Below are 22,187 nucleotides of genomic sequence, written 5' to 3' on the forward strand. Positions count from 1 at the left end.
ACCCTTGCATCATACACCCTTTTTAAAGCTTCATAATGTATAGAACCAAGAAAAATAACTCCTTGCAAGCTTCCCCCTCTGTCTGTAGCTAGTAACTCCACGCACACCATTTCACCATCCCTTACCAATATGTCCTCAAATATCTACAAAAGGAAAATTAAAAGTTTTACAACATATTTTCATTTTTAAAAAAGTAAATTAAAACAAATGAAATTAAATTTATTAGAATAACTAACTACAGTATATACTGGTTTCCAAATAGGGAACCTGAATGTTATGAAAACTATATGAAGAATAGACAAAACATTTTGCTGGTTAATATGCTAAGTCAAGAGTACACTACAGAAATGTAAACAAAAGTATAAAAATCTATGCAAATTTATTAATGATTATTTAACAACTGTTTATTTTTTCTTCCAATGCTGTTTAGTATTAAAAATCTTTAACAGAAATTAATTTTCTGTTTTCAAGATTTTTAATAAATATTCCGAATGGATTTTACCAGCCACTGTCTGGAAATTAAGCAAGAGGGATCTGAGTAGAGGAGATGGGGAGAGGTAAACAAAATAAGAAATATTAAAACTATACACTGGGAAATGCACAATCAATATAGTTAGCAAAGCAAGAAAGATTTGAAATAGCCAGAAAATTTTGGTGGTCAGGTTCAACTATGATGCCTTTAGACAATGTTGTTCCTGCTTCTCAGCAGCAAGTCTTGTTGGCTCACCAAGAGGGACCTGAGTAGAAGGGCTGTCACCCACTCCAATCCAAAGAACCCTGTTGTCTGTAGAATGCACTTAGACAACAGATTTCATTTGGGATGCTGTTATAGAGTGATACTATTGTGTCATATTTTTTTATTTATTTAAGACAACTTTGCCAAACCCACTACCTAGGCTGAAGCCTATCTGTGGTTATGGTCAACGTATTAACTAATTACATAGTGTGAATCAAAGCTGTAATACTCAATATGTTCTACGTTGATATTAATATTCGTAAAATAATAAGAGGAGTTTACCTCAATATTTTGAATATTTTCGTTAGATTCTTTTTAATTGCGTTAAATTGATTTTTAATTATTTATTTTTTACTCTAATGTAAGTTTTCGATTTTTTTCGTTTTAATTTCTGGAGAGTATCATACGGAAGTGTTCTACGTACTATATTGGGGTAAACGCCTCTTATTATTTTACAAATATTAACTAATTACAGAGCTTCAAGTTCAAATTTGGTTAATATAAGTGTTAATATAACACAACACAATTTAAACAAACAAATATTTCAGCCACTTAGCCTCTAAGTAAAATCAGGTCTTAAAGATTTCCTTCCATCAATCTTAGTGAGAAGAGTTAGTTCCACTACCTACTTGAATCAAGGTAGGTCTTCTAAAATCAGCTGGAACAATTATTAAAATAAGTAAATAGCTGTCTAGCCTTGAACATGATCCAAAGTCTCTCGCTCACCAGAGTGCCTACAGACAACTCTAAATTCATTCTTAAATCAAGATATTGATTGCAATCTAACATAACATGTTCTGCGGTCTCATCTTCACCACAACTGCACGTAACTTGGTCCAAGAGTCCAAACTGAAAAAGCCTGTAAGATAGAACATGGCCTGTTATTAAAAAGGTAGCGTTCAACCAAAACTGCAACCGAGTTCTTTTCCGAGTATCTACTATATCCACATTTGGAAAGTATGAACCGGAGCTATAAAGCTCAATATGGAAATATGTGGAAATATGCTTTACACATTTGGAAAGAACATATAGGTTTGCCTACCTTTTCAGATTCTTGCCAGTTTATTTGCCACTTAACTTTGAGCTTCTCACATGTTTTTTTTCTCTTGTTTTATATCAGCTCTGGTGTAAAGCCTTCCTTCATCTGGGCAAGATGAAGTCATGCCCATAATGGTTTTCTTTATATTCTTTTTTGTATAATACATAAATCTAGACAGTAAAACTTTATACTGAACTGGCTGCCTACCAGATATAATTTGCAAGGCCTCTGTCAAGACAATTCGGCAAGCACAAGTAATACTAAGCAGGGCAAATCTATGTGCCTATAATAAATACTTATTAATAACCACCTTATCAATTCAATGCACCCATGCTCTGGAGGAATAAGTTATGATCGGGACAAATAGGCACTCAAAGCAAATTTAGGCCACGGCCTTTAATGCTCCAGTCCCTTCTTACAACCTGCTGGAGCTTGGAATAAAGTGTCCTAATTTTTGTCTTTAAATATTTTGCATGTTCTGTGAAGAACAATTGTTCTTCAAGCATTAGTTCTTCAAGCAACCTTTGTCACTAATGTACCAAACTGAATTGACCAGGAGTCTCAGAGTCGGTACTCTATTCATAATTAAATGGCCTTTCATCAACATCTGGACTGTCTTGTGCTGAGATATCTGCAGCTTATAGTCTGCTCCAATTTTCCAATTCAGTTAGAATTTCTTCAGATCTTTTCTCTAATATAGAACGAGAATTACCAAATACTAAAATTGCTAAATCACCAGCATATGCAATCTTTTTTATTCCTTCTTTCTCCTTAAGTAAGAACTCATTGAGGACTATGTTCCATGCAAAGGGACCAATAACTGAGCCCTGAGGACAACCTCTTTGTACCACTTTCTCAAATTTTGTATACATAGTTTCTACACTCACTTTCCTATCGTTAAAATAGTCTCTAAATACTTTATATAACATAACAGAGCACTCTGTTGCTCTTATACGGGCAAGGATGCCATCCCACCACAACCTGTCGAAGGCACCCTTGAAATCTATAAAAATTCCTAGCACATACTGATCCCCACAGCCCTCCAATGCCTGAATCAAGCTATATACGGCATCCTCTTTTCCATAACCTTTTTTGAAACCAGACTAGTTTTCAGAGGATATAGCCTTCATATTATAACTAATCATTAAGTGATTGATACACAATCGTTCATAAGTCTTTCCCAGTACAGATAGCAGAGTAATGGAGCGGTATGAACCAGTTTCATTTAAAAGTTTGTCAACTCCTTTCAAAATCAACTTCACATGTGCCTGCTTCCAGGCCTGGGGGCAGACACCCTCCTCCAAACATTTGTTATGCATATCTAAACATATTCTTGGCATAAGTTTATAAGACTTCTTAAGGACATCAACTTCATTTTTATCAGGGCACGACGACCAGCTTGTGTCTGCACAGTCTATAGCCCTGGCAATTTCCTCCAAAGTAAATAATTCTTCTCTGCTTACCGTATTATATATAGCATTTTCTTGCTTCATAACAAGTTGTTCCGATGTGTCCATAGTATTCATATCCTCCAGAAAGAGATCATTCAAGACCATGCTCACGGAATCAGCCCAATTTAAGGTAGCATTATTTTCATTACCTATAGTACAAGAAACATTGGCTAAGTACTTCTTGTTAGTCAAAATTTTAAACACGGAACTCCATGGATCTCGAGATCCTTGCTCCTCAACAAAAATTTTCCAACTACTTATCTTAGCATTACTGACGGCACCAACATATAACTTCCTGTGCTGACTGTACAAATTGCCATAAGCAGTTTACAAGTTCAAAATCACCTAACCTCCAGCATCTTTTTGATATTTTCTTCTTAAACTTAGTCTCTTTAAGGAATTAACACATTCGAGTTAATTCTTCATTCCACCAGAAACAGGTCTTGTTACAAAACATTTTTTCTTCATGGACACTTTACATGATTTTATCAATATATCAGTTAGTCTTTACATATTCACATGAGTTCAATTTAAGCCAGTCAACAGAAGATATTAAGTCTAAGTATTTTTCATTAAATTTACTCCACATAGCATTGTTAACAAGAAATCTACTTATATCATGCACGTCTCGAATTCCATCTTGTGCACATGTCTTGAAGGAGATGCTGTGATGGTCGCTGGTTGTATATCCCTCTAGCACTTTCCAATTCCTAATATTATTCTTAACTGCACCAGTAGCTATAGTTAAGTCTATATATGACTGCCCACGCACAGTCAAATAAGTGGGTGGATGTCCTTCATTAATCACTTCCATTGTGGAAGCAGCAAGAAAATCGTCCGGTAACATTCTTGCCATCAGATACCTCACTGCCCCACAACGGAGATTTAGCATTAGAGTCTAAAGCAACCACCACTTCACAAGAGCCAAATGCCTGCTGCAGCCTCTCAAGATATTCCACGTAAGGATCCATTTCTTCAGAATATTGACAATACATTGTCACGAGACATACTCTGCCAAAGCTGCCAATTATTTCAAAACATATAATGTTCTTGCTACAAAAGTTCATCACCTTTGTAACAACTAAATCTTGAGAGTGTACAATAATGGCAGCCATTGGCTTATCTCCTTCTGATATTACCTTATATCCTCGTGGATATCCTCTAACTTGTCCACAGACAACATAAGGCTCCTGCAAGAGGGCAACCGCTATATTATCTCTCTCCATTAAGTAATTTAGTTGAGATGCGATATTTTTTGCATGTTGGGCATTCAACTGCAAAATTGTAAGCTGACTAGCCATGATTAATTTTTTTCTTATAGATCTCCAGTGCTTTTTTATATTCAGGACATATTTTATCAACTGGTGCATGAGCAGCCTCAACTTTATTCCTCTTACAATTACAGCATACTGATTGTTGATTACAATTTGGGCATTCTTTATAGGAATGCCCTTCTTTGGCACAGTGGCCACACAGCCTCTCCCTCTTACAAAATTTTGCTACGTGTCCAAATGATAAACATTTGTAACATTGAGTTAGAGTTACAGAATATATTTCTCTAAATCTACATGATAACCAGCCTATAAACAATCTTGACATGTTCTTTATCTTCAACCACAATACTGGAGCCAACTGTATGACCCAATTCTCTGCTTGTGAGTTCTTGGTCTTATTTACTGATAATATTTCAAAACCGTCTATATTTCTTCCCTATCACATTAACGTCCTTAAAATTCTTCAACCACAGTTGTTTTAAAATAATCATCTTTTGTTATCCCCTTCTCTACATCAAATATCACCACTTTAGGCATAATAGGCTTAGGAACAGTATATCTTAATCCCACACTCTGTATTTTCGAACATCCTTTTAGTTTTGCAGTCTCAGCCTCCATAACCACACCACGGTCTCTTATAGGCCTAATATTTCTTACACACACACTGATGACAACATGGGTCTCATTTCCTTAAGGATATCAGCCTTGATCTCCTCACTAGATTTATATTGATCAGTCGTTGCCTTTATTATCATCACCTTTGGAACTTTTGGAACCATTACACCAGATTCAAGTTCTTTTCGAGTTACTGCTGCATAAGTTTCCTGACACTTTTTCTGACTTCTTCTTCACCTTTTCTTTTAACATTATGTTCTCCACTTGTACATTTTTCCTTTTGGCTTCCAACTTGTCCCAAAAATCAAGAATGATTCGTACAGCTGCAGTTGGAACCTTACTGTTAATGTCCCATAAAAAACTTCTTAAATGACTTTTTGCTTCTCTTATATATTCAAAACCTTCAACTTCAATTTTATCTGTAACACCTTTTCATCTTTTCAGATTCTTTTCTTTCTTTCCTTGAGCATTTGAATCAGAATTCATTTCTTTGGCTGATATCTTAGCTTCTTTCTTTTTAGAACCTTTCTCCTGTGTGCCTTGAGTAGGACCTGAAAGTGACAATGACCTGCCCTTAACAGGAGTTCTTGGTATACCTTTACCAGAAAATACTTCTAATTCAGTCAGTTCTTTGACCTGACTTAATTTCCATATGTTCATTCTCGGTTACTTCACTGGTAGCCACCATCAATTCTTCATCACACAGAAAGTCAACCTCACTAGAGGAAGACATATTTGTATAAATAAAATTAGTATATATACAATTAAAAACCAAGGATCAATAATGTTGATAACTGGTTAAATATATACAAAATGTTAAGGAGCTCTCAAGCTCAATCTTAAATAGAACAATTAAAATAACCACGAAATCTATCGTCGGTTAGTAAAATACTCCGCCACCCAAGTTAAATGGGCTGGCGGTCCCAGGGGCTAATGCCACAAGGGCACGGAATTGAAGGGACTAACAATCACCTCAGTACAATTTGGCCCATTTAGCCGAGCAGGAATCTCCTGCCCGTCCGCCCTAGACTACATGGAAGTAGGGCCAGCTACTTTCAGGCAATATAACTCAGTACAATAAGAGAAAAATAGAAATCTGGCTAAGCAACTTGTCTCACTAAGCTCAAGCTTATTGCACAAACTATCAGCCCTAGACAGCCCCTAGGGCATGATATTGTGTCATGCTGAATATCTACATATGATAGTGGAAGAGAGAGGTAGTAGTAGCGGCATGTATACTTGAATTTATTTAAGTTACCAACTTCCACAATGATAGATGTAAAAATTCCTCAATTTGAATTTATGCCCCCTCAGATTTGTAATCTGAGCAAGAGGAAGAATCCCATCAGAATTGAGTCTGCTCAACCCATTCAAGGCCTTATACACCTCAATCAGATCACCGCGCAGGTGCCTAGTCTACAGACACTACAATTTGCAGAACTTAAGCCATTCTTGGTAACAGGACCCCTTTGTTCCCCTCACCAATCTTGTTGCCCTTCTCTGTACTTGCTCAAGCAGCTCTACATCCTTCCTAAAATGAGGTCTCCAGACCTCTATGCAGTACTCAAGGCATGGCCTGACCATTGCCTTATACAATGGGGATAATCACCTTTTCCCTACTAGCAAAATTCCTGTATATCATTGACAACACTCCATGACCTGCTCTGGCAGCCTGTCTGCACTGCTCAGAAAACTTCATATCTGAATTCAAAATTACTCCCAGGTCTTTTTCATTTTCTATCACCCTAAGTAAACAGCTTGTACGTTTCTCTGGTTTACTTCTATCCAAATGCAGTACTTTGCATTTATCAATGTTAAACTTCAGTTGCCATTTCTCAGCCCATCTGCCCAACTTTTATGATCCTGTTGCAGTAGCGCACTGCCATTATTGTCATTAACAACCCTGTCAACCTTTGTATTATCTGCATACTTGGACATTATGCCTGATATCTGTATCACTGATAAATATACAAAACAACAATGGGCCCAACACCAAACCCTGGGGACTCCATTAATAACATTATTCCACTAAGAGCAGCATCCACTGATTACCACTCTGTCTTCTCCCACTCAACCATCCTTTTATCCATTGTAGCAACTTGCCCTTAATACCATACTGCTCCTATTTGTACAGTAGTCTTCCATGCACAACAGTATCAAAAACTTTCCTGATATCCAAGTATATGATATCAAAATTATTTTTTGCATCCAAAAAATAATTAGGTAACCAACTAATGATAACCTTTTTAAAAATGGAAAGATGCTTTGGTTTAATAGGTTTCCTGAAGCTGTACTTGACCATAGAATCAGAAATATTTGGGAAAAGTACTTTTGTATTATCTTCTCTGAAACTAGTAGTCAGCAATTATTAAACCACTAGTTCCTGTAAAGTAAAAGAGGAACAAAGAGATGCTGCAGTTGAGTTGGCTACCTAGGTTGTTTCTGTAGTGTAACTTGGCATGCTCTTGGTTTTCTCTTATGTGAGAGTAGTCCTTGCAATGCCTGAACAATATAGGATAACTAGCACTCACATAGTTTTTGGAACACAGCCTCCCTGATAAGGGGGAAGGGGACAGAGAAAACGTTAGAATGCGAACTGTCCTAGATCAAACACACATATAATAGGGCTTTGTATCTGATAAAAGAACATCACCATTATACCACATTATGCTATATCAGCATTTCCCAAACTTACAATAATTGCATACCCTTTTGAGAGTTTAGTCTAAGGGCATAACCAATCTCAGGCAAAATAATTTGGGGGTAGTTTTAATAATATTATTTTATCTGGACTAGAGTAAGTACAATACCATATATGGTACTCATTTATTAATATATAATAAGTTATATATATAGTATATACAGAAATAATAATTGAAAAAAAGGAAGTAATAAAATTTTAAAAACATTCTGACATGACAGCATAGATATATATGGTGGATTTGTGCCAGTCTGAAATTAAAGTACGCATGTTAGCTAGTGAAGAAAGAACATTTTTAGTACTTACTATTTTGGTATTGAAACTGAAATTGGTATATGTATAAATTTAAATTGCTATGTAACAAGCACTTTTTTTTAATGTTTTACAACAATTGACAACATTCACTGAGTAATAAAGGATTGGTAAAAATTTAACAAAAGCATGCTTTTTTTTAAGACTACTGTCACTGGCATTCTAATATTAACCCATTTACTGTTCATACCTACAACATAGTAGAGTTCATTCATAGAAAAGGGAGACAACAAGTAGTAAACAAATGGCTATAAAATATTTAAGGGCAAAGGCCTCATGCTACGAGGTAGAATGACTAACGTATAGGTTAGTGCAAAAGCATCATTTTAACGTAGCCATCTACCAAAGTAGTTAAATTAATTAGTTAATTAAATTGGCATCATTTTGGTTATATCTCATATTGTGAATGCCTTCATAACGAGTTGCCATGATATTGTACTACTTCAAATAAGTAACACTTCACCAGTGGAGAAGACTACTGTTACTTATTCTCAGCGGATACTGCCACCCAGACGGCACCGTTTCAAAGCTTGTTGGCTTCTCCTCGGTGGGTGAGCAGGTACCATGGTGTTGCAATAGTGACAACCCAGTTATGAAGGCATTCACAATATGAGATGCTCGATGGTGTGCAGTGATATAGACTATAAAATATTCAAGGGCAAAGGCCTCATGCTACGAGGTAGAATGACTAATATATAGTTTAGTGCAAAGCAATATTTTAACGTAACCATCTACCAACAAGCTTTGAAACTTTGCAGGTGATATCCATCAAGAAATAAACTATCCCACTACAATTGTGGTGTATAGTGTTAGAACAGTTATTTAATATGGTGAGTGGTTTCCTATAATTCATTATTATTATATGTGGATAATTCATTATGTGCCTTCATCACATAATGTCCTCATATCACATTAAAATAAAATTCCATTAAAATAAACAATGCTACTTCTAATAATGTTAATCTATAAATCTAACCTCATCATAATTATCCACTGTAAAGAAAATGTTTGGATAACTAATTTCTTCCATTTCTCCTTTGCAGTCCATGCTTCTTCTGCTTGGGCTAGCATAGACTCTCTAAAAAGGAGGGATAAAAAGAAGAGAATAAACCAAAACATTTATTTAGATATGAAGAAACACAAAATTCACAACCATTATCTATCTTTATTTGCAAATTTTTGCTACTATTCCTCTTTTGAACAATAAAAAATTCTGTGTTATTTTACACAAGTTGACATTACTGTATCAACTTGCCTCAAATAACAGAATAATATACATCTGCAGAATTCAGATAGTCTACATGTGGTATATTTGCTTTACAGCTATATTTATGCAACTCTGACTGGAGTGACCTCTTAAGTGAACTGCACTGATCTGAAAAATATATAACCAACCAGATCTACAGGTCCATCAGAAGACAACTATTCTGAGCAAATACTAATGACATTCTTTCAAACATTGGAAAAAAGAAACAAGATATGAAAATTTCAAAATGCATTCTTAATATTTAAGAGAAATCATATTATAGATATCAGACTTTTTCAGATTTACCTGTGAGTGCCTTTTTAAAATCTGTAGTTCTTTTGGACTAGTTCTTGTACAAACAGCACAAGTTAAAGTGTATTCAAACTGAAAAATATAAAATGTTAAATAATTTAGATATATAAGAATGTTAAACCAATAAATAACATGTAATAAAAAGGTCTGTGCAAAATATTAAAATGTTCACTTTAATATACACTAATTAAAATACAGATACAGTCAAATCCACCTCCATAACAAAGTGCCTAAAACCACAAAAATGTCATTACAGAGAAATTTTGCTATAGAACTTGGGCACTCAACCTTTCAGACAGACCAGTCGCAATTAAAGATGTAAAGTGCCATGAGGGTCAGAGCATTCAAATATCTCTGCCATAACCATATAAAACCGAATGTTACAATAAAAACAAGGCTAAACTTATGTTATTAATGTGAAACCTTAGGCCTGCCTTTGCTCTACATGAGAATTAAGATTTGGTTCCAATTTGGAAACACCAATTTGCACAATATCAAGTGCACAGCGATTCTTGAAGAGAATTCCAATTTGTTTTGTTTCATAAGCAAAAAAGCCAGTTCACTTGTATATGAGCCACCAAATACACTTACCAAATTTTGTGCTAACCTATGTAATTCAGAGAACTAAGATACTAGTAAACCCATATGCCATAATTTAAGCATTCCTACTCCATAATTTAAGCATTCCTGCTCTAAATCAAAACAGTGTCACACGAACAGTTCAATCGCATTACAATATTTTTGTAGCATTACAATTCACAGACTTCAATATTCTTTCAATTTCCAAAGAAATCTAGTTTTAAAATTCTCAGCCAAAGTATCTGTCATATCTATGGCAAGGACATGTGTAAAAGGAACACTTACTGATCCAACTTTATGAAGCAACTCAAAGAGAAAAATGACACAGGTGTCCAACTGTTTCCAAAATGGTTTCAGCTTCATTTCAAAAGCTCTGACAACCCCAAATATATCAGAAAAAATGTGCTTCTATTGACCTTGATGTGCAACTATTTTAGTCATTTCTGTTGTCTGATGCATGAGTTTAGGCTGAGCTGGGCAGCCGAGTGCTTGATGGGTGCTCTGAGTACTTTAGAGTTATGAAATATCTTTAAAGTAATAGTTACAGAAGCTGTGAATGTATATATATCACAGGTTAGTCGATCCATGATACACGGTGCCAAGAGCAGCATGTGAGCTTTTCAGTGGCATGCCTCCTTTGTAATAAAAAATGTTAAATAATTATACAGCCAATTAGGAAAATCAGAAATGAAACATATACAGTTTTAACTCCACTTTTATTTCCAGAAATTACGACCCCTATTTCAATGCAATGAAAAATTATGGTTCATATTTACTACCTTTTAGTGTTAATTTAGCACAGGTACAGTTGTTAGTGAGCTCCTTATTGGCATTGATTCTATATGGATGAACATTTATTTGTTAACCCATATTAAATTTATTTTAACAATATAAAAATATAATTCTTTTATTTTTTTTATTACAAGTGCTTAATATACAAAAAGGTAAATTCTAAAGGAGTTGTATAATAAGCACAAAATATTTTTGCTACTACTTAAAAGTAGAAGCAAAAATACTTGGTGGCACCAGAGAAATCAGTGGTAAGAGGTAATTGATTCTGGTAGTTTTGGGATATGTGGCATGCTTCATAAAAAGGGTGGTAATTCCTGATATACGTCAATATGAAAATTATAGGATGAGGAGGATATAGCATGAGGAGGATGCCAGGATGGATGAATATAGAACAGCCAGTTACAGAATGATGAAAAGTACAGAGCCTATAACAGCTACAAGCTGACTTTTAACAGCTACAAGCACTATAGAAAAGGTTAGGTTAGCAAAGTCTGAGTATGAGAAATCAATGGCTAATAGAGCAAAGAATAGGGACAAGGAGTTTTTCATGTGTTTGAATACAAAAAATAAAAATTATATCAGCCTCTAACTTAACGAATGTGGGAAAGTCTTAGATAATCTAGATGATGAATCGAACAGATACTAGAATCAATTTTTACATATAAAAGACCCCCCACATAGCAAGGAAAAGTAAGGCTGAGGAACGTGAAATTAGTGATAATGAAATTACAGATAGCTGTTTATTAAAAAAAATTTGAGCCTAAAAGCAAGTAAGGTTCTTAGAGCTGATGGTGGCATATACCCAGTAGTTTTGAGGAAGGCAGGTAGAGTGTATTGAAACACTGCAGTTAATTATGAGGACATCTTTGGACTCACAAGAGATTCATTTGAATTGAAAAGGTGTCAGTGTATCACCAATACATAATGGCAGTGGTAGGGAGAATCATGGAGCCAATCATAAAGAGTGCAATACAAGGACAGTTAGACAGAAATGGAATATTGCAAGATACACAATATGATTTTATTATGGGAAAAGCAGAAACTAACCTAGTTACCCATTTTGTAATTAACCTAGTTAGCTCTTTTGACACAGTTACTCATGAACTGGAGGTAGGAAATTATTTATAAACATTGTTTATTTGGATTTCCACAATGCAGTTTGATTTGATTTTTATGGTGCAAAGGCGACTAAGGCCATGATGCACCAAATCCACCACGATGCAGGTTACTCAGTTCTCAGCAGTTACTGTATAAGCTGGAACATATTAGGATTGTGGGTGAGATTCTAAGATGGAATGCAGGGTGGCTGCAGGGTGGGAGTCAGTTGAGATTAATGGTTTCTTGTCAGATAGGGATAATGTTAGAAGCGAAGTCCCAAGGATTGGTTCTGGAACAATGGTTGTTTTTGATTTTTTTAAACAATTGACATAACAGGACTAAGAGAAAAGTGATGTTGCCTGGAAATGGAGAAAGATGAGCTTCACTATAGTACAAACAATGGATCTAGAAGGGACAGGTATGAAAGAAAGAGTGTGATCATGCTTCTTATCAAAAGCAGCTTGAGCACAACAAAAGATTTCCCAGATTCAGAACTTATGCAAGACTGCACAGAAGCTGTGTGATCAGAAGTAGTTGGATGCAAAAGTAAAATAAGAGTGACAGCATACTACAGACCAGAAGACTGAGAGACATACAGCAAGGGCCTTTACATGTAGATGGAATGGGAAGCAGATGTAAATGTCTTATTGTGGGTGATTTCAATTTGCCCCTATTGAATATAGCAAGCAGAGAGAACTCACTATAGGGTAACAAAATTTTTAAATAAATTAGATTATTCATATAAATTAGAATGTTAGAGAAAGCACTAGGGATAAAATATTCTAGACCTGAGCAAGCTTATACAGCATCAGCCAAAAAAAAAAAAAAAAAAACACTTCCCTCCAACATTTTATCTTTTTATCTAGTCCTTCTTTGAATTTATTTAAGCTATCAACTTCCTCAACAGATGGAAGTTTGTTCCAGCAATCAATCTGGCTAAAGGCAAACTTTCACACATCTATTCCACAACCATTCTTCCTCACCTTCAATTTGTGTCCTCTCATGTGTGCAGCCTGAACAAGAAGAAGAATCCCATCAGCATTGAGCTTGGTCAATCCATTCAAAATCTTAAACACTTCAATCAGAAGTGTTTAAGATTTGTTACAAGTGTCTAGTCTCCAGATGCTGCAATTTGCAGAACTGAAGCCTTTCTTGGTAAGAGCACCCCTTTGTTTCACTCACCAATCTTGTTGCCTTTCTCTGCACTCATTCCAGCAGCTCTATATCTTTCCTAAAATGAGGCCTCAGGCCTGTATGCAGTAATCAAGCCTTATACAATGGGATAATCACCTTCTTTTCCCTGCTAGAAAAATGTCTGTATAACATTCACAAAATCTCATGTGCTTTTCTGGCAGTCTGTCCGCATTGTCAGAGAACTTCACCGACTGCACAATTACTCTCAAGTCTTTTTTCATTTTCCACTACAGTCAGTCCTCGTATAGCATGATAGTTGTGTTCCTAGAAAGCCTTGTGCAATATAAACAACAGGCCCTAAGGGAAAAATAGGGTTAGGTGCCGACCACCCAAGATTGAACAGACATTTGTAACCAAAACATTACCAAACACAATAAATAATCGTAATAAAATACGTATAATACGTATTTTATTACGACTATTACGTAATAAAATATTGCTACTGCTTTTGCTTCTATCTTAAGCAAACTTGTTTTTTGTTTGATTTTCTATCAAAACAGATGACAGCTGTTTCATCTCTTCCAATTCTTTGTGTCTTAATCTAATGGATTTTAATTACACTTTGAGTTGTTCCTGCTATGAAAGTTGTTTTTATTTTCTCTGCATTCTTTGTAATTCACGGCGTTGCTTCATTTAGGTCTGTAGCACGTGCAATATCACCTGGTCTTTCATTTCGCTCAAAGCGTTTCACAATTTCATATTTTTTCTCTATCCCAGAGGCGGACTGGCCATAATCACACCGGCCGCCGGTCCACCGGGGTGTGATTTTGGCCATAAATCATAGTATGAGGCCACTATAAATTTTCCCGGGTAAGAATTTTTGACCCAGTCTGCCTCTGTTTATCGATATTGCTTTTCTTTTTCTCTCCGAATCTGCAGTGTCTTCACCAGGACGCTTCCTTTTTAGACCTTTTAAGTATTTTATTCATTTTTAGGGAATAAAGCACAATTACAAAATGAGGAGGCACGCTTGATACACATAAACAAAGCTTGGGGCGTGTAGCAATTGAATAAACAACACCGTAAAGGCAGAGATACACTATTAACACCTCACATTTCTAGAGGTTACTACCATAAAACAATAAAAATCCTGTTGCATTTCTGCTAGTGGTAGTATAAACTGGTAGTAAACTCTATCTAATTGCATTTGCGATTATACCGATAGCTGGAATTGTGTTGGTTTTTACGTTATTATGGTGAAATGTGTTTCCCCTTCATTGATATAAGAAACATAAATACATTTTCAGAATCTTCTCTTCATTCCTATCGTGTTGCATTCGGTTGGGGTGATTCTGTGTCCGACTACCGTTTCTTGTAAACACAAAGGCGAATCGTGCATAAGCGAATTCGGTTCGTGTTATATAAGATATCGTTCCCCTATTTATAAATCGTGTATGATCGAATTCGTGTAATGTAAACACGTGTTATACGAGGACTGACTGTACTCTGAATATATTAGAATTACGAAATATCTTTAAAGCAATAGTCACAGAAGACATGTAATGAAGGGATACATGGTGTATCACTAAAGAAGGGACACAGGGTATGTCAAAATTTGCAGAGGATGTCTAGCTAATGATCAATGCCAAGCACTGATCATTATTCTGATAATTCTTCAGGATGATTTAAACAGGCTTCAGGGATGGCAGGAAAAGTTACAGCTATTTTAATGCAGCAAGATGCAAGGTTACACTTGGGGAACAACAACCCCAAAATAACAATATACCTTGCTGGGGTTGAATTAAAACCAACAGAGGAAGAAAGGAATTTGGGAGTTATATGCGCAGACAAAGTTCTCCAAGCAGCATAGAAAGGCACATGGTTGTCTATTGATGATTTAACAAACATTTGCTGGCAGAGATGTGGAGGCCATAATCCCATTGTATAATGCAATTGTAAAACTTCATTTGGAATACTGTGTCCAAGTATGGAGACTGCACCTAAAAAGACAATGTCCTGAAAGGGTCTAAAGGCAGGCAACCTAATTGGTGAGATCTTCAAAAGGGCACCTGAATGTGGAAAGACTAAAGATACAAACTACAAAGTCTGGCTACCAAACACCTTACGGGGACCTGTCTGAGGTCTGTAAGACCCAAGCATGGGAGTATTAAAATGAATGAAGGCAAAATTTTCATTGTTATAATTTATTCCAGACTTAAATACAATATATTCAAATTACAGGGAAAGAGGTTTAATTTGGATTGTAAGAAGTTTTCTTTTAGCCAGCAAGTTGTTAATTAGCGGAATAAGTTACCCCCATGGGTAGCTGAGGCTAACAGTTTGGGTAAGTTTGGGATGGATAGTTAATTACATGAGGAGGAAAGACAGATAATTTTTCTTTTTTATTTTCTATATATATATATATATATATATATATATATATATTTTTTTTTTTTTTTTTTGGCTGGTGCAATAAAAGCTTGTGGTATCTTTGCACTATATGGCTAATACTAAAATTCAAGATGACCAAAAAAGAATGCCACTTTCCAACAGGTTCATGCACTCACTCACTTCATTGGATATGTTCATGATTTTTTGGATGTCAACTTTCCTTGTTAGTAAATTGGATGAAGTGGTCTGAATGTATGACTTCTCCATTGCCCAACTTATTTAACACCGATAATTTTTTTCCTCCAGCAGTTCCTTAAGGATGAATCTATATCTTGTTTATATCCAACCATCACCAAATGACTTCAACAAGTTGCAAACCAAAATCACAGCTGTGACTCAAGGTGTGGCATCGTACATGTCAGAGCAGGATGGGGTAACTTTTTTCAATGTCTGCCAAAAAATATAAAAGAATATTATGGCAGACCACCTCCTTTCCATTATCAAAAAGCACTCATTAGAAACTTCCAAGTATTGTAGCCTTTTTATAATATCAATAAAGAATGCATGCTAATTTTAATCAGGTTCCCTGTCCCATGGCACACAAAAATTGTTATACTTTTGCTTGGAATAAAGGCTATAAATAGATTAAAATTGCAATCTTTGCTTTCCATGCTTTTAACATAAGGACATAATTATGAAAAAATCTATATCTTGTTTTAATTGCAATGTAATAGAGTACCAACAAAGACAGCCACCTTTGTTGGCTCAAAAAGTGTTACACAAATAGATGGGAGCACTTTGTACAGTACTCAATTTTTTTTTTTTGTCCTCACCTTTTCAGCATTTTTCACCAACAGCATTTTTATTGTTTTGGCATGCAATTTTTACGGCCGGATGCCCTTCCTGATGCCAACCCTCACCCTTTATCTGGGCTGGGAATATGCGGTGGTCATTCCCTGACCTGCCACACCCTCCGTATTTGGTGGGTACGGGCTCGAACCCCGGTCTAATCAAGAAGCGTGTGCTATGCACTACTGCTCCTGCCCACCTGGCTAAGGAGGCGCCTTTGTACAGTACTCAATATATCTTAAAAAAAAAAAAAAAAAAATTTGTTCTTCACTACTTCAACATTATTTTAATAAATAGGTTTCGATAATGATGCAGATCAAAATTCAAACTTACATAATGAAGGAATACTAAAAATTCACATGGTCGCCATAGTAGTGGAATACTATTGACATATCTACTGGATGACTACTTCTGTATTTTTCTCAATTTATACTTTGTTTTCTTAGAGCACTCCCTGACTTACGTAAAGGTTGCATTCCGCAGAACTCTGCGTAAGTGGAATTTTACGGGTCGAAAGTTCCCTAAATAAATGCTTACGCAGCAGTCGCAACTATGCGTGCTGAATTTGATTGAAGCAAAAAAAGAAATGTTTGACGAACATGTACTATTGAATTATTTATTCAATTTTTTTTTTCCCTGCGTAGAAAAAAATACGAAAGTGTGCAAAATTACAAAAATTTCAAAATTATAAAATTACAAAAAGAGAGAGGAGACAGGCATAATGTCAGCAAATTTTGCCTTTCGAGCATGGTTGCCAGAATTAACTCTCCAGCTGATAAGCACGCCGCTGTGGAAGTTGCGAGCTGTGAAGATTTAGAAGGTTTTCTTTTTCCAACACATCAAAATTCTCTGCAGCTGCAGAATCAGCACTGGCGACTTCAACACATACTTTAATGTTTTGGAAACCAGCGCAATGCTTGAAACTATTAAACCACCTGTTGCTTGCCACAAACTTGGCTTGGAGTTTGCCATACTTATCCTTAATATCTTCATAAATACTTCTTGCTTTTGCTTCTGAATCTGATTTTCCATCCATATTATTAATAGCTTTTCCATTTTCGATATAGCACCTGAACACTGTTTTGTGATCACTGTTGATCTTAAATGCGTTGATCCTTTAACATGTTCATTTATACGCACACTGTGCTTTAAAATAGTAGTCGCTGTTGGAGCAGCGAGACCTAATTTCGTGCAGATGACAAACTTTGTCCTACTTCGTAATTCTTAATCATTTTCATCTTCATTTCTAAATAAATTTTGGTTCGTTTCCTAGCACTGCACTTGCACTTTCCGTTGGCCCCTTTCCCTTCACCATTGTAATAAGTAAATAGGAATGAAGAGAAGATTCTGAAAATTTAATTATGTTTTTTATATGATTGAAGATTTCAGTGAAGGGGAACTCGTTGCACCATAATACCGTAACATAAAAACCCACACAATTCCAGTTATTGGTATTATCACAAATGCAAACGATCGAGTTTACTACACATTTATAAACCGGAAAGTGCCCGATAAACCGGAAACTACATAATAAACCGGAAAGTGCAAATTGTTTTTATTGTTTTATGGTAGTGAACTCTAGAAATTTGTTTTAGAAAAATATCACAAAGGTGTTCAAAATTGATTCTTATAACACAACATATGATAACAATGAAAGTGTAGTGCAATTTCCATTATAAAAATGACCTTTTAGAGAGATAAATAGGTTAGTTATATAGCAAAATTTTCAAATTCGAGGTCTTGGAATGAATTAACAAAAAAAAAAAAAACATGCTATTGGATTCACATTAGGATATTTTAACAATACCTCCATTTATTCCTACAGGATGCAAAATATGTTTCCAAGATTTTTTTAAGTTTGCACCAGCCGGCAAACTTTATGTAAGTTTTTTACATAAAGTCAAATTTCCGTAAGTCGAGTATTACATAAACCAGGTAGTGCCTGTATACTTTTTTTTTGTTTTTGCTTTTTACCATTTGCAAGATATTTTTATAGGTTATATTTTGCCTAGGATAATGAATATCTTCCAATTAACCAAGATTTAATAATCAAGACCACTCACACTCGCTGCCTCATAGATGTACTGTTTCTGCTGCATGCCTCTTCTACAGATACTTCCATGGGCACTGTTCTTCTGAATTGGCTTCTATAGTTCTCGCTCTCTCTCTTTCAAAACAGTCCAAACACGTGCCGCCACCAGCCAACATCCATTTACTGTCCAACTTCAAACTCACAGAACCAACTTTTCATCTTCCTCGTTTATTCATTCAACTGCCGTTTTCTAGAACAATCTTCCTTCGTACGTATTTCCTGAAAATTATAGTCTACAGAAGTTCAAGTCTAATGACAACAAATATCTCCTTTCGTCTTCTCAACCTCCAACCCAAGCATGGTACTAAGTACTATAACTTCCAATACCTCTCGTGTTTGGGGTTTACATAAAAAAAAAAAAAAAAAAAAAAAAAGACTTATGCTGTATTAATTTGTTAACAATTTTGAATTTTATTTTTTTAAAAATAAAATTCAAGATGTGCAACGTATTGCACACCCCTCTTCACTCTCTTTGATCTACATGTGAACTGAAAAACAAATCCTGCCTGTAAATAATACTTGCAATTGAAGTGCATAAATAACAGACATAACTATAGGATTTTTAATAAAAAGTTTTGGACCTATAGCAGTCATTTAATTATCATTGTTTTTTCTTTATTTTATTTTATTTTATTTTTTTCTGAAAACCCCAAAGTCAAAATGCATCAGAAACTATAGTACTTAGTGCCACACAAGGGTTGAAGGTTGAAAATACAAGATAACTGTTGACATTTGACTTAATATGCAAGCTCAGGAGCACAGATTTTGGAAAACAAGTGGAGAAATGCTATCGGGATCTAGAGCTTTTTTGGGCATCAAAACTGGTTAAATTCTTATGACATCCTTTTGACAGAAGACTATGGGAAACATTGAGTGGAATCTCTTGAAATCCCAAAGTACTGTTCCCATCAAACAAAATAAAAAAGCAATATGACAAGCTTACCTGCTGTAGTATAAGATTTAAATATACTGTTTCTTCCCAATCAACATCAGTGTCACCAATAGGAAGTTTTCTTGAGTCTCTACGGAAAACTTCTACCACTGTCTAAAAGAATAAAAAAAATAAATAAATAAAAAAAAAAAACATTAAACCTTTAAAAATCCAAGTCTTAAAATAAGGGAAACAGAAATAAAGATAGACATTTTCATTAGCATCTTTAACAAAATATGAAGATAATAAAAATTCAAAGAACTACACATCACTAGCAAAATCCTATGCATTGTCCTAGTAGCCTGTCTACACTTTCAGAAAACATCATATCAGATTGTATAGTTATTCAAGTCCTTTACATTATATACCCAAATGCAAGACCCTGCATTTTCTAGCGTTGCATCTCAGCTGACATATTTTAGCTCATCCAAATAATTTATCTAAATCTTGTTGAAGCAGCATATCCTTAATACTGTCATTAATTACCTTACACACCTTTATATACCGTATTTCCCCATGTATAAGACGCACCTTTTTTCGAAAAATTTGGGGTCTAAAAACTGGGTGCGTCTTATACCGTGGTTGTAGATTTTTTTACTTGCATTTCCCGCTTGTTGTTGTCTTTGCGCTCATTGTTTTGCACTTGTTACGTTTTGGCACGTTCTGCTAAGAAAAAATTTTTGTACAGTGCTGAATTCAAGTTAAAAGTGATCCAGTTTGCAAAAGTGAATGGAAATCGTACTGCTGAACGTAAGTTTGGTTCTCGTCCAGCTGAGAAAACAATCCGAGACTGGCTACGGGAAGAAGAAACCCTACTGAAAACGCCATGGCAGAAGGCCACAAGAGGCAAGTCAGAAAAATGGCCTGATTTAGAGAGGGAATTGAAGATATGGATTGAAGAGCAAAGGGCAATTGGAATTCCTGTGTCCACAAAGATGGTTCAGCAGGAGGCAAGAAGAATTGCTGATGAAAAAGAAGTTACTGATTTCAAAGGAGGACACAATTGGTGCTTCAGGTTCATGAAACGGAATGGACTAAGCATGCGTACATGCTTGCTTAGTACATTCCGTTTCATGGGCCCAAAAGATGGCTGAAAGCTATGAGCAAAGGTCTTGAATTTCATCGTTTTGTCATTCAATGTCGGAATACACATCGGTTTGAGTTGGGACAGATTGCAAATATGAACCAAGACCCCCTTCAATTTGATGTCCCAAGTAACAGAACTGTTGATAAGAAGAGGGTGAAAACTGTAACTGTGAAGACAAGTGGACATGAAAAGAGCCATTATACAGTTGTTCTAGCTTGTTGTGCCGACGGAACCAAGCTGCCTCTTATGCTGATTTTCAAATGCAAAACAATGCCAAAAGAAGACATTCCTCGAGGAGTGATTGTCCACGTTCATGACAAGGGTTGGATGGATCAGGATGGGATGAAGATCTGGTTTGAGAAAGTTTGGAGCAGGAGACCAGGTGGGCTCTTACGCAAACCTGCCCTACTGGTGCTTGATCAGTTCAGGGCACACATAACAAAAAACACAAAGAAGATTGTTGCAGAGCAAAAAACAAAACTTGCCGCCATACCTGGAGGCTTGACATCCCAGCTCCAACCACTTGATGTCAGCATTAACAAACCCTTCAAAGCTGCCATGAGAGACGAATGGAACCAATGGATGAAGTCTTCTGGGGACAATTTGACACCAGCAGGAAGAGTGAAGAAACCAACTATAGGAGAAGTTTGTACCTGGGTGAAAAGATCCTGGGATAATATCAAGATTGAGATCATTGTCAAGTCATTTAAGAAGTATAGCATTTCAAATGCCATAGATGGAACTGAGGACGAGGAAATATATGAAGACAGTGATTTGTCATCAGACACAGATGAGGACTAGCTAATAGATGGAAGTTTTGACAGTGATGAGGAGTTGTATGAACTTTATGATGAATAAAACTTGAGTTCAATAACTTTATGTAATACATTTTTTTTTTTTTTCAAATTTCGGGCCCCAAAATTAAGGTGCGTCTTATACATGGGGAAATATGGTAATCAGAAAATTTAAACTTGAAATACCTACATCAATATCATTAATGAATATTAGAAACAGTATGGGGCCAAGAACCAAAAAACCTGTGGAACCCTGCTCATAACATTAGTCCATGAATAGCAGTAGTAGTCATTTATTACTGTCTCCTACTGCTTAACCATCCCTTTATTCATCCTAGTAATTTTCCATTAATGCCATTGCATTGCTTTCCATTGCTTCAATTTACACAACAATAGCTCATGTGGAACTATATCAAAAGCTGCCGACTGGGCTAGCCGAGTGGGTAAAGTACCTGCCCGGCAACCCAAAGGTCGCGGGTTCGATTCCCGCCTCGGGCTTGGATCAAAGTACTGCAAAAACCTTGGGAGGTGCAATATGGCCACAGAAGCCGATGCGCCAACAACTACCAAATCAAAAAAAAAATATATATATATATCAAAAGCTTTACTGAAATCTAAGTAAATAATGCCAAAGTTATTTCTTCTGATTCTTTACTAAAAACTTTATAGTAATTAAGTAAATCAGTCAGACATAATCTACCCATTAAAAAAAAAAAAAAAAAAAAAAAGGCTGTGATTCCCTTATGATTCCATA

The 22,187-nt window shown here is 35.7% G+C and overlaps 1 protein-coding gene across 1 annotated transcript in view; it reads right to left on the minus strand.

Moving 5' to 3' along the window:
• Positions 1–22,187, minus strand: part of LOC150079846 (uncharacterized protein KIAA0930 homolog) — a 104,625-nt gene that overhangs the window by 59,366 nt on the left and 23,072 nt on the right. The window contains exons 3-6 of the mRNA XM_090383251.1: positions 19,565–19,666; positions 9,681–9,758; positions 9,105–9,206; positions 3–143 (exon numbers count right to left, since the gene is read on the minus strand). Of these exons, the coding sequence (XP_090239377.1) occupies positions 3–143; positions 9,105–9,206; positions 9,681–9,758; positions 19,565–19,666 (423 nt within the window). The remainder of the gene's footprint in view (positions 1–2; positions 144–9,104; positions 9,207–9,680; positions 9,759–19,564; positions 19,667–22,187) is intronic.

Source organism: Mastigoproctus giganteus, chromosome 10 (genome assembly GCF_048544385.1).
Source record: "Mastigoproctus giganteus isolate SK-2022 chromosome 10, ASM4854438v1, whole genome shotgun sequence".
In the NCBI taxonomy this organism is placed as follows: domain Eukaryota; kingdom Metazoa; phylum Arthropoda; class Arachnida; order Uropygi; family Thelyphonidae; genus Mastigoproctus; species Mastigoproctus giganteus.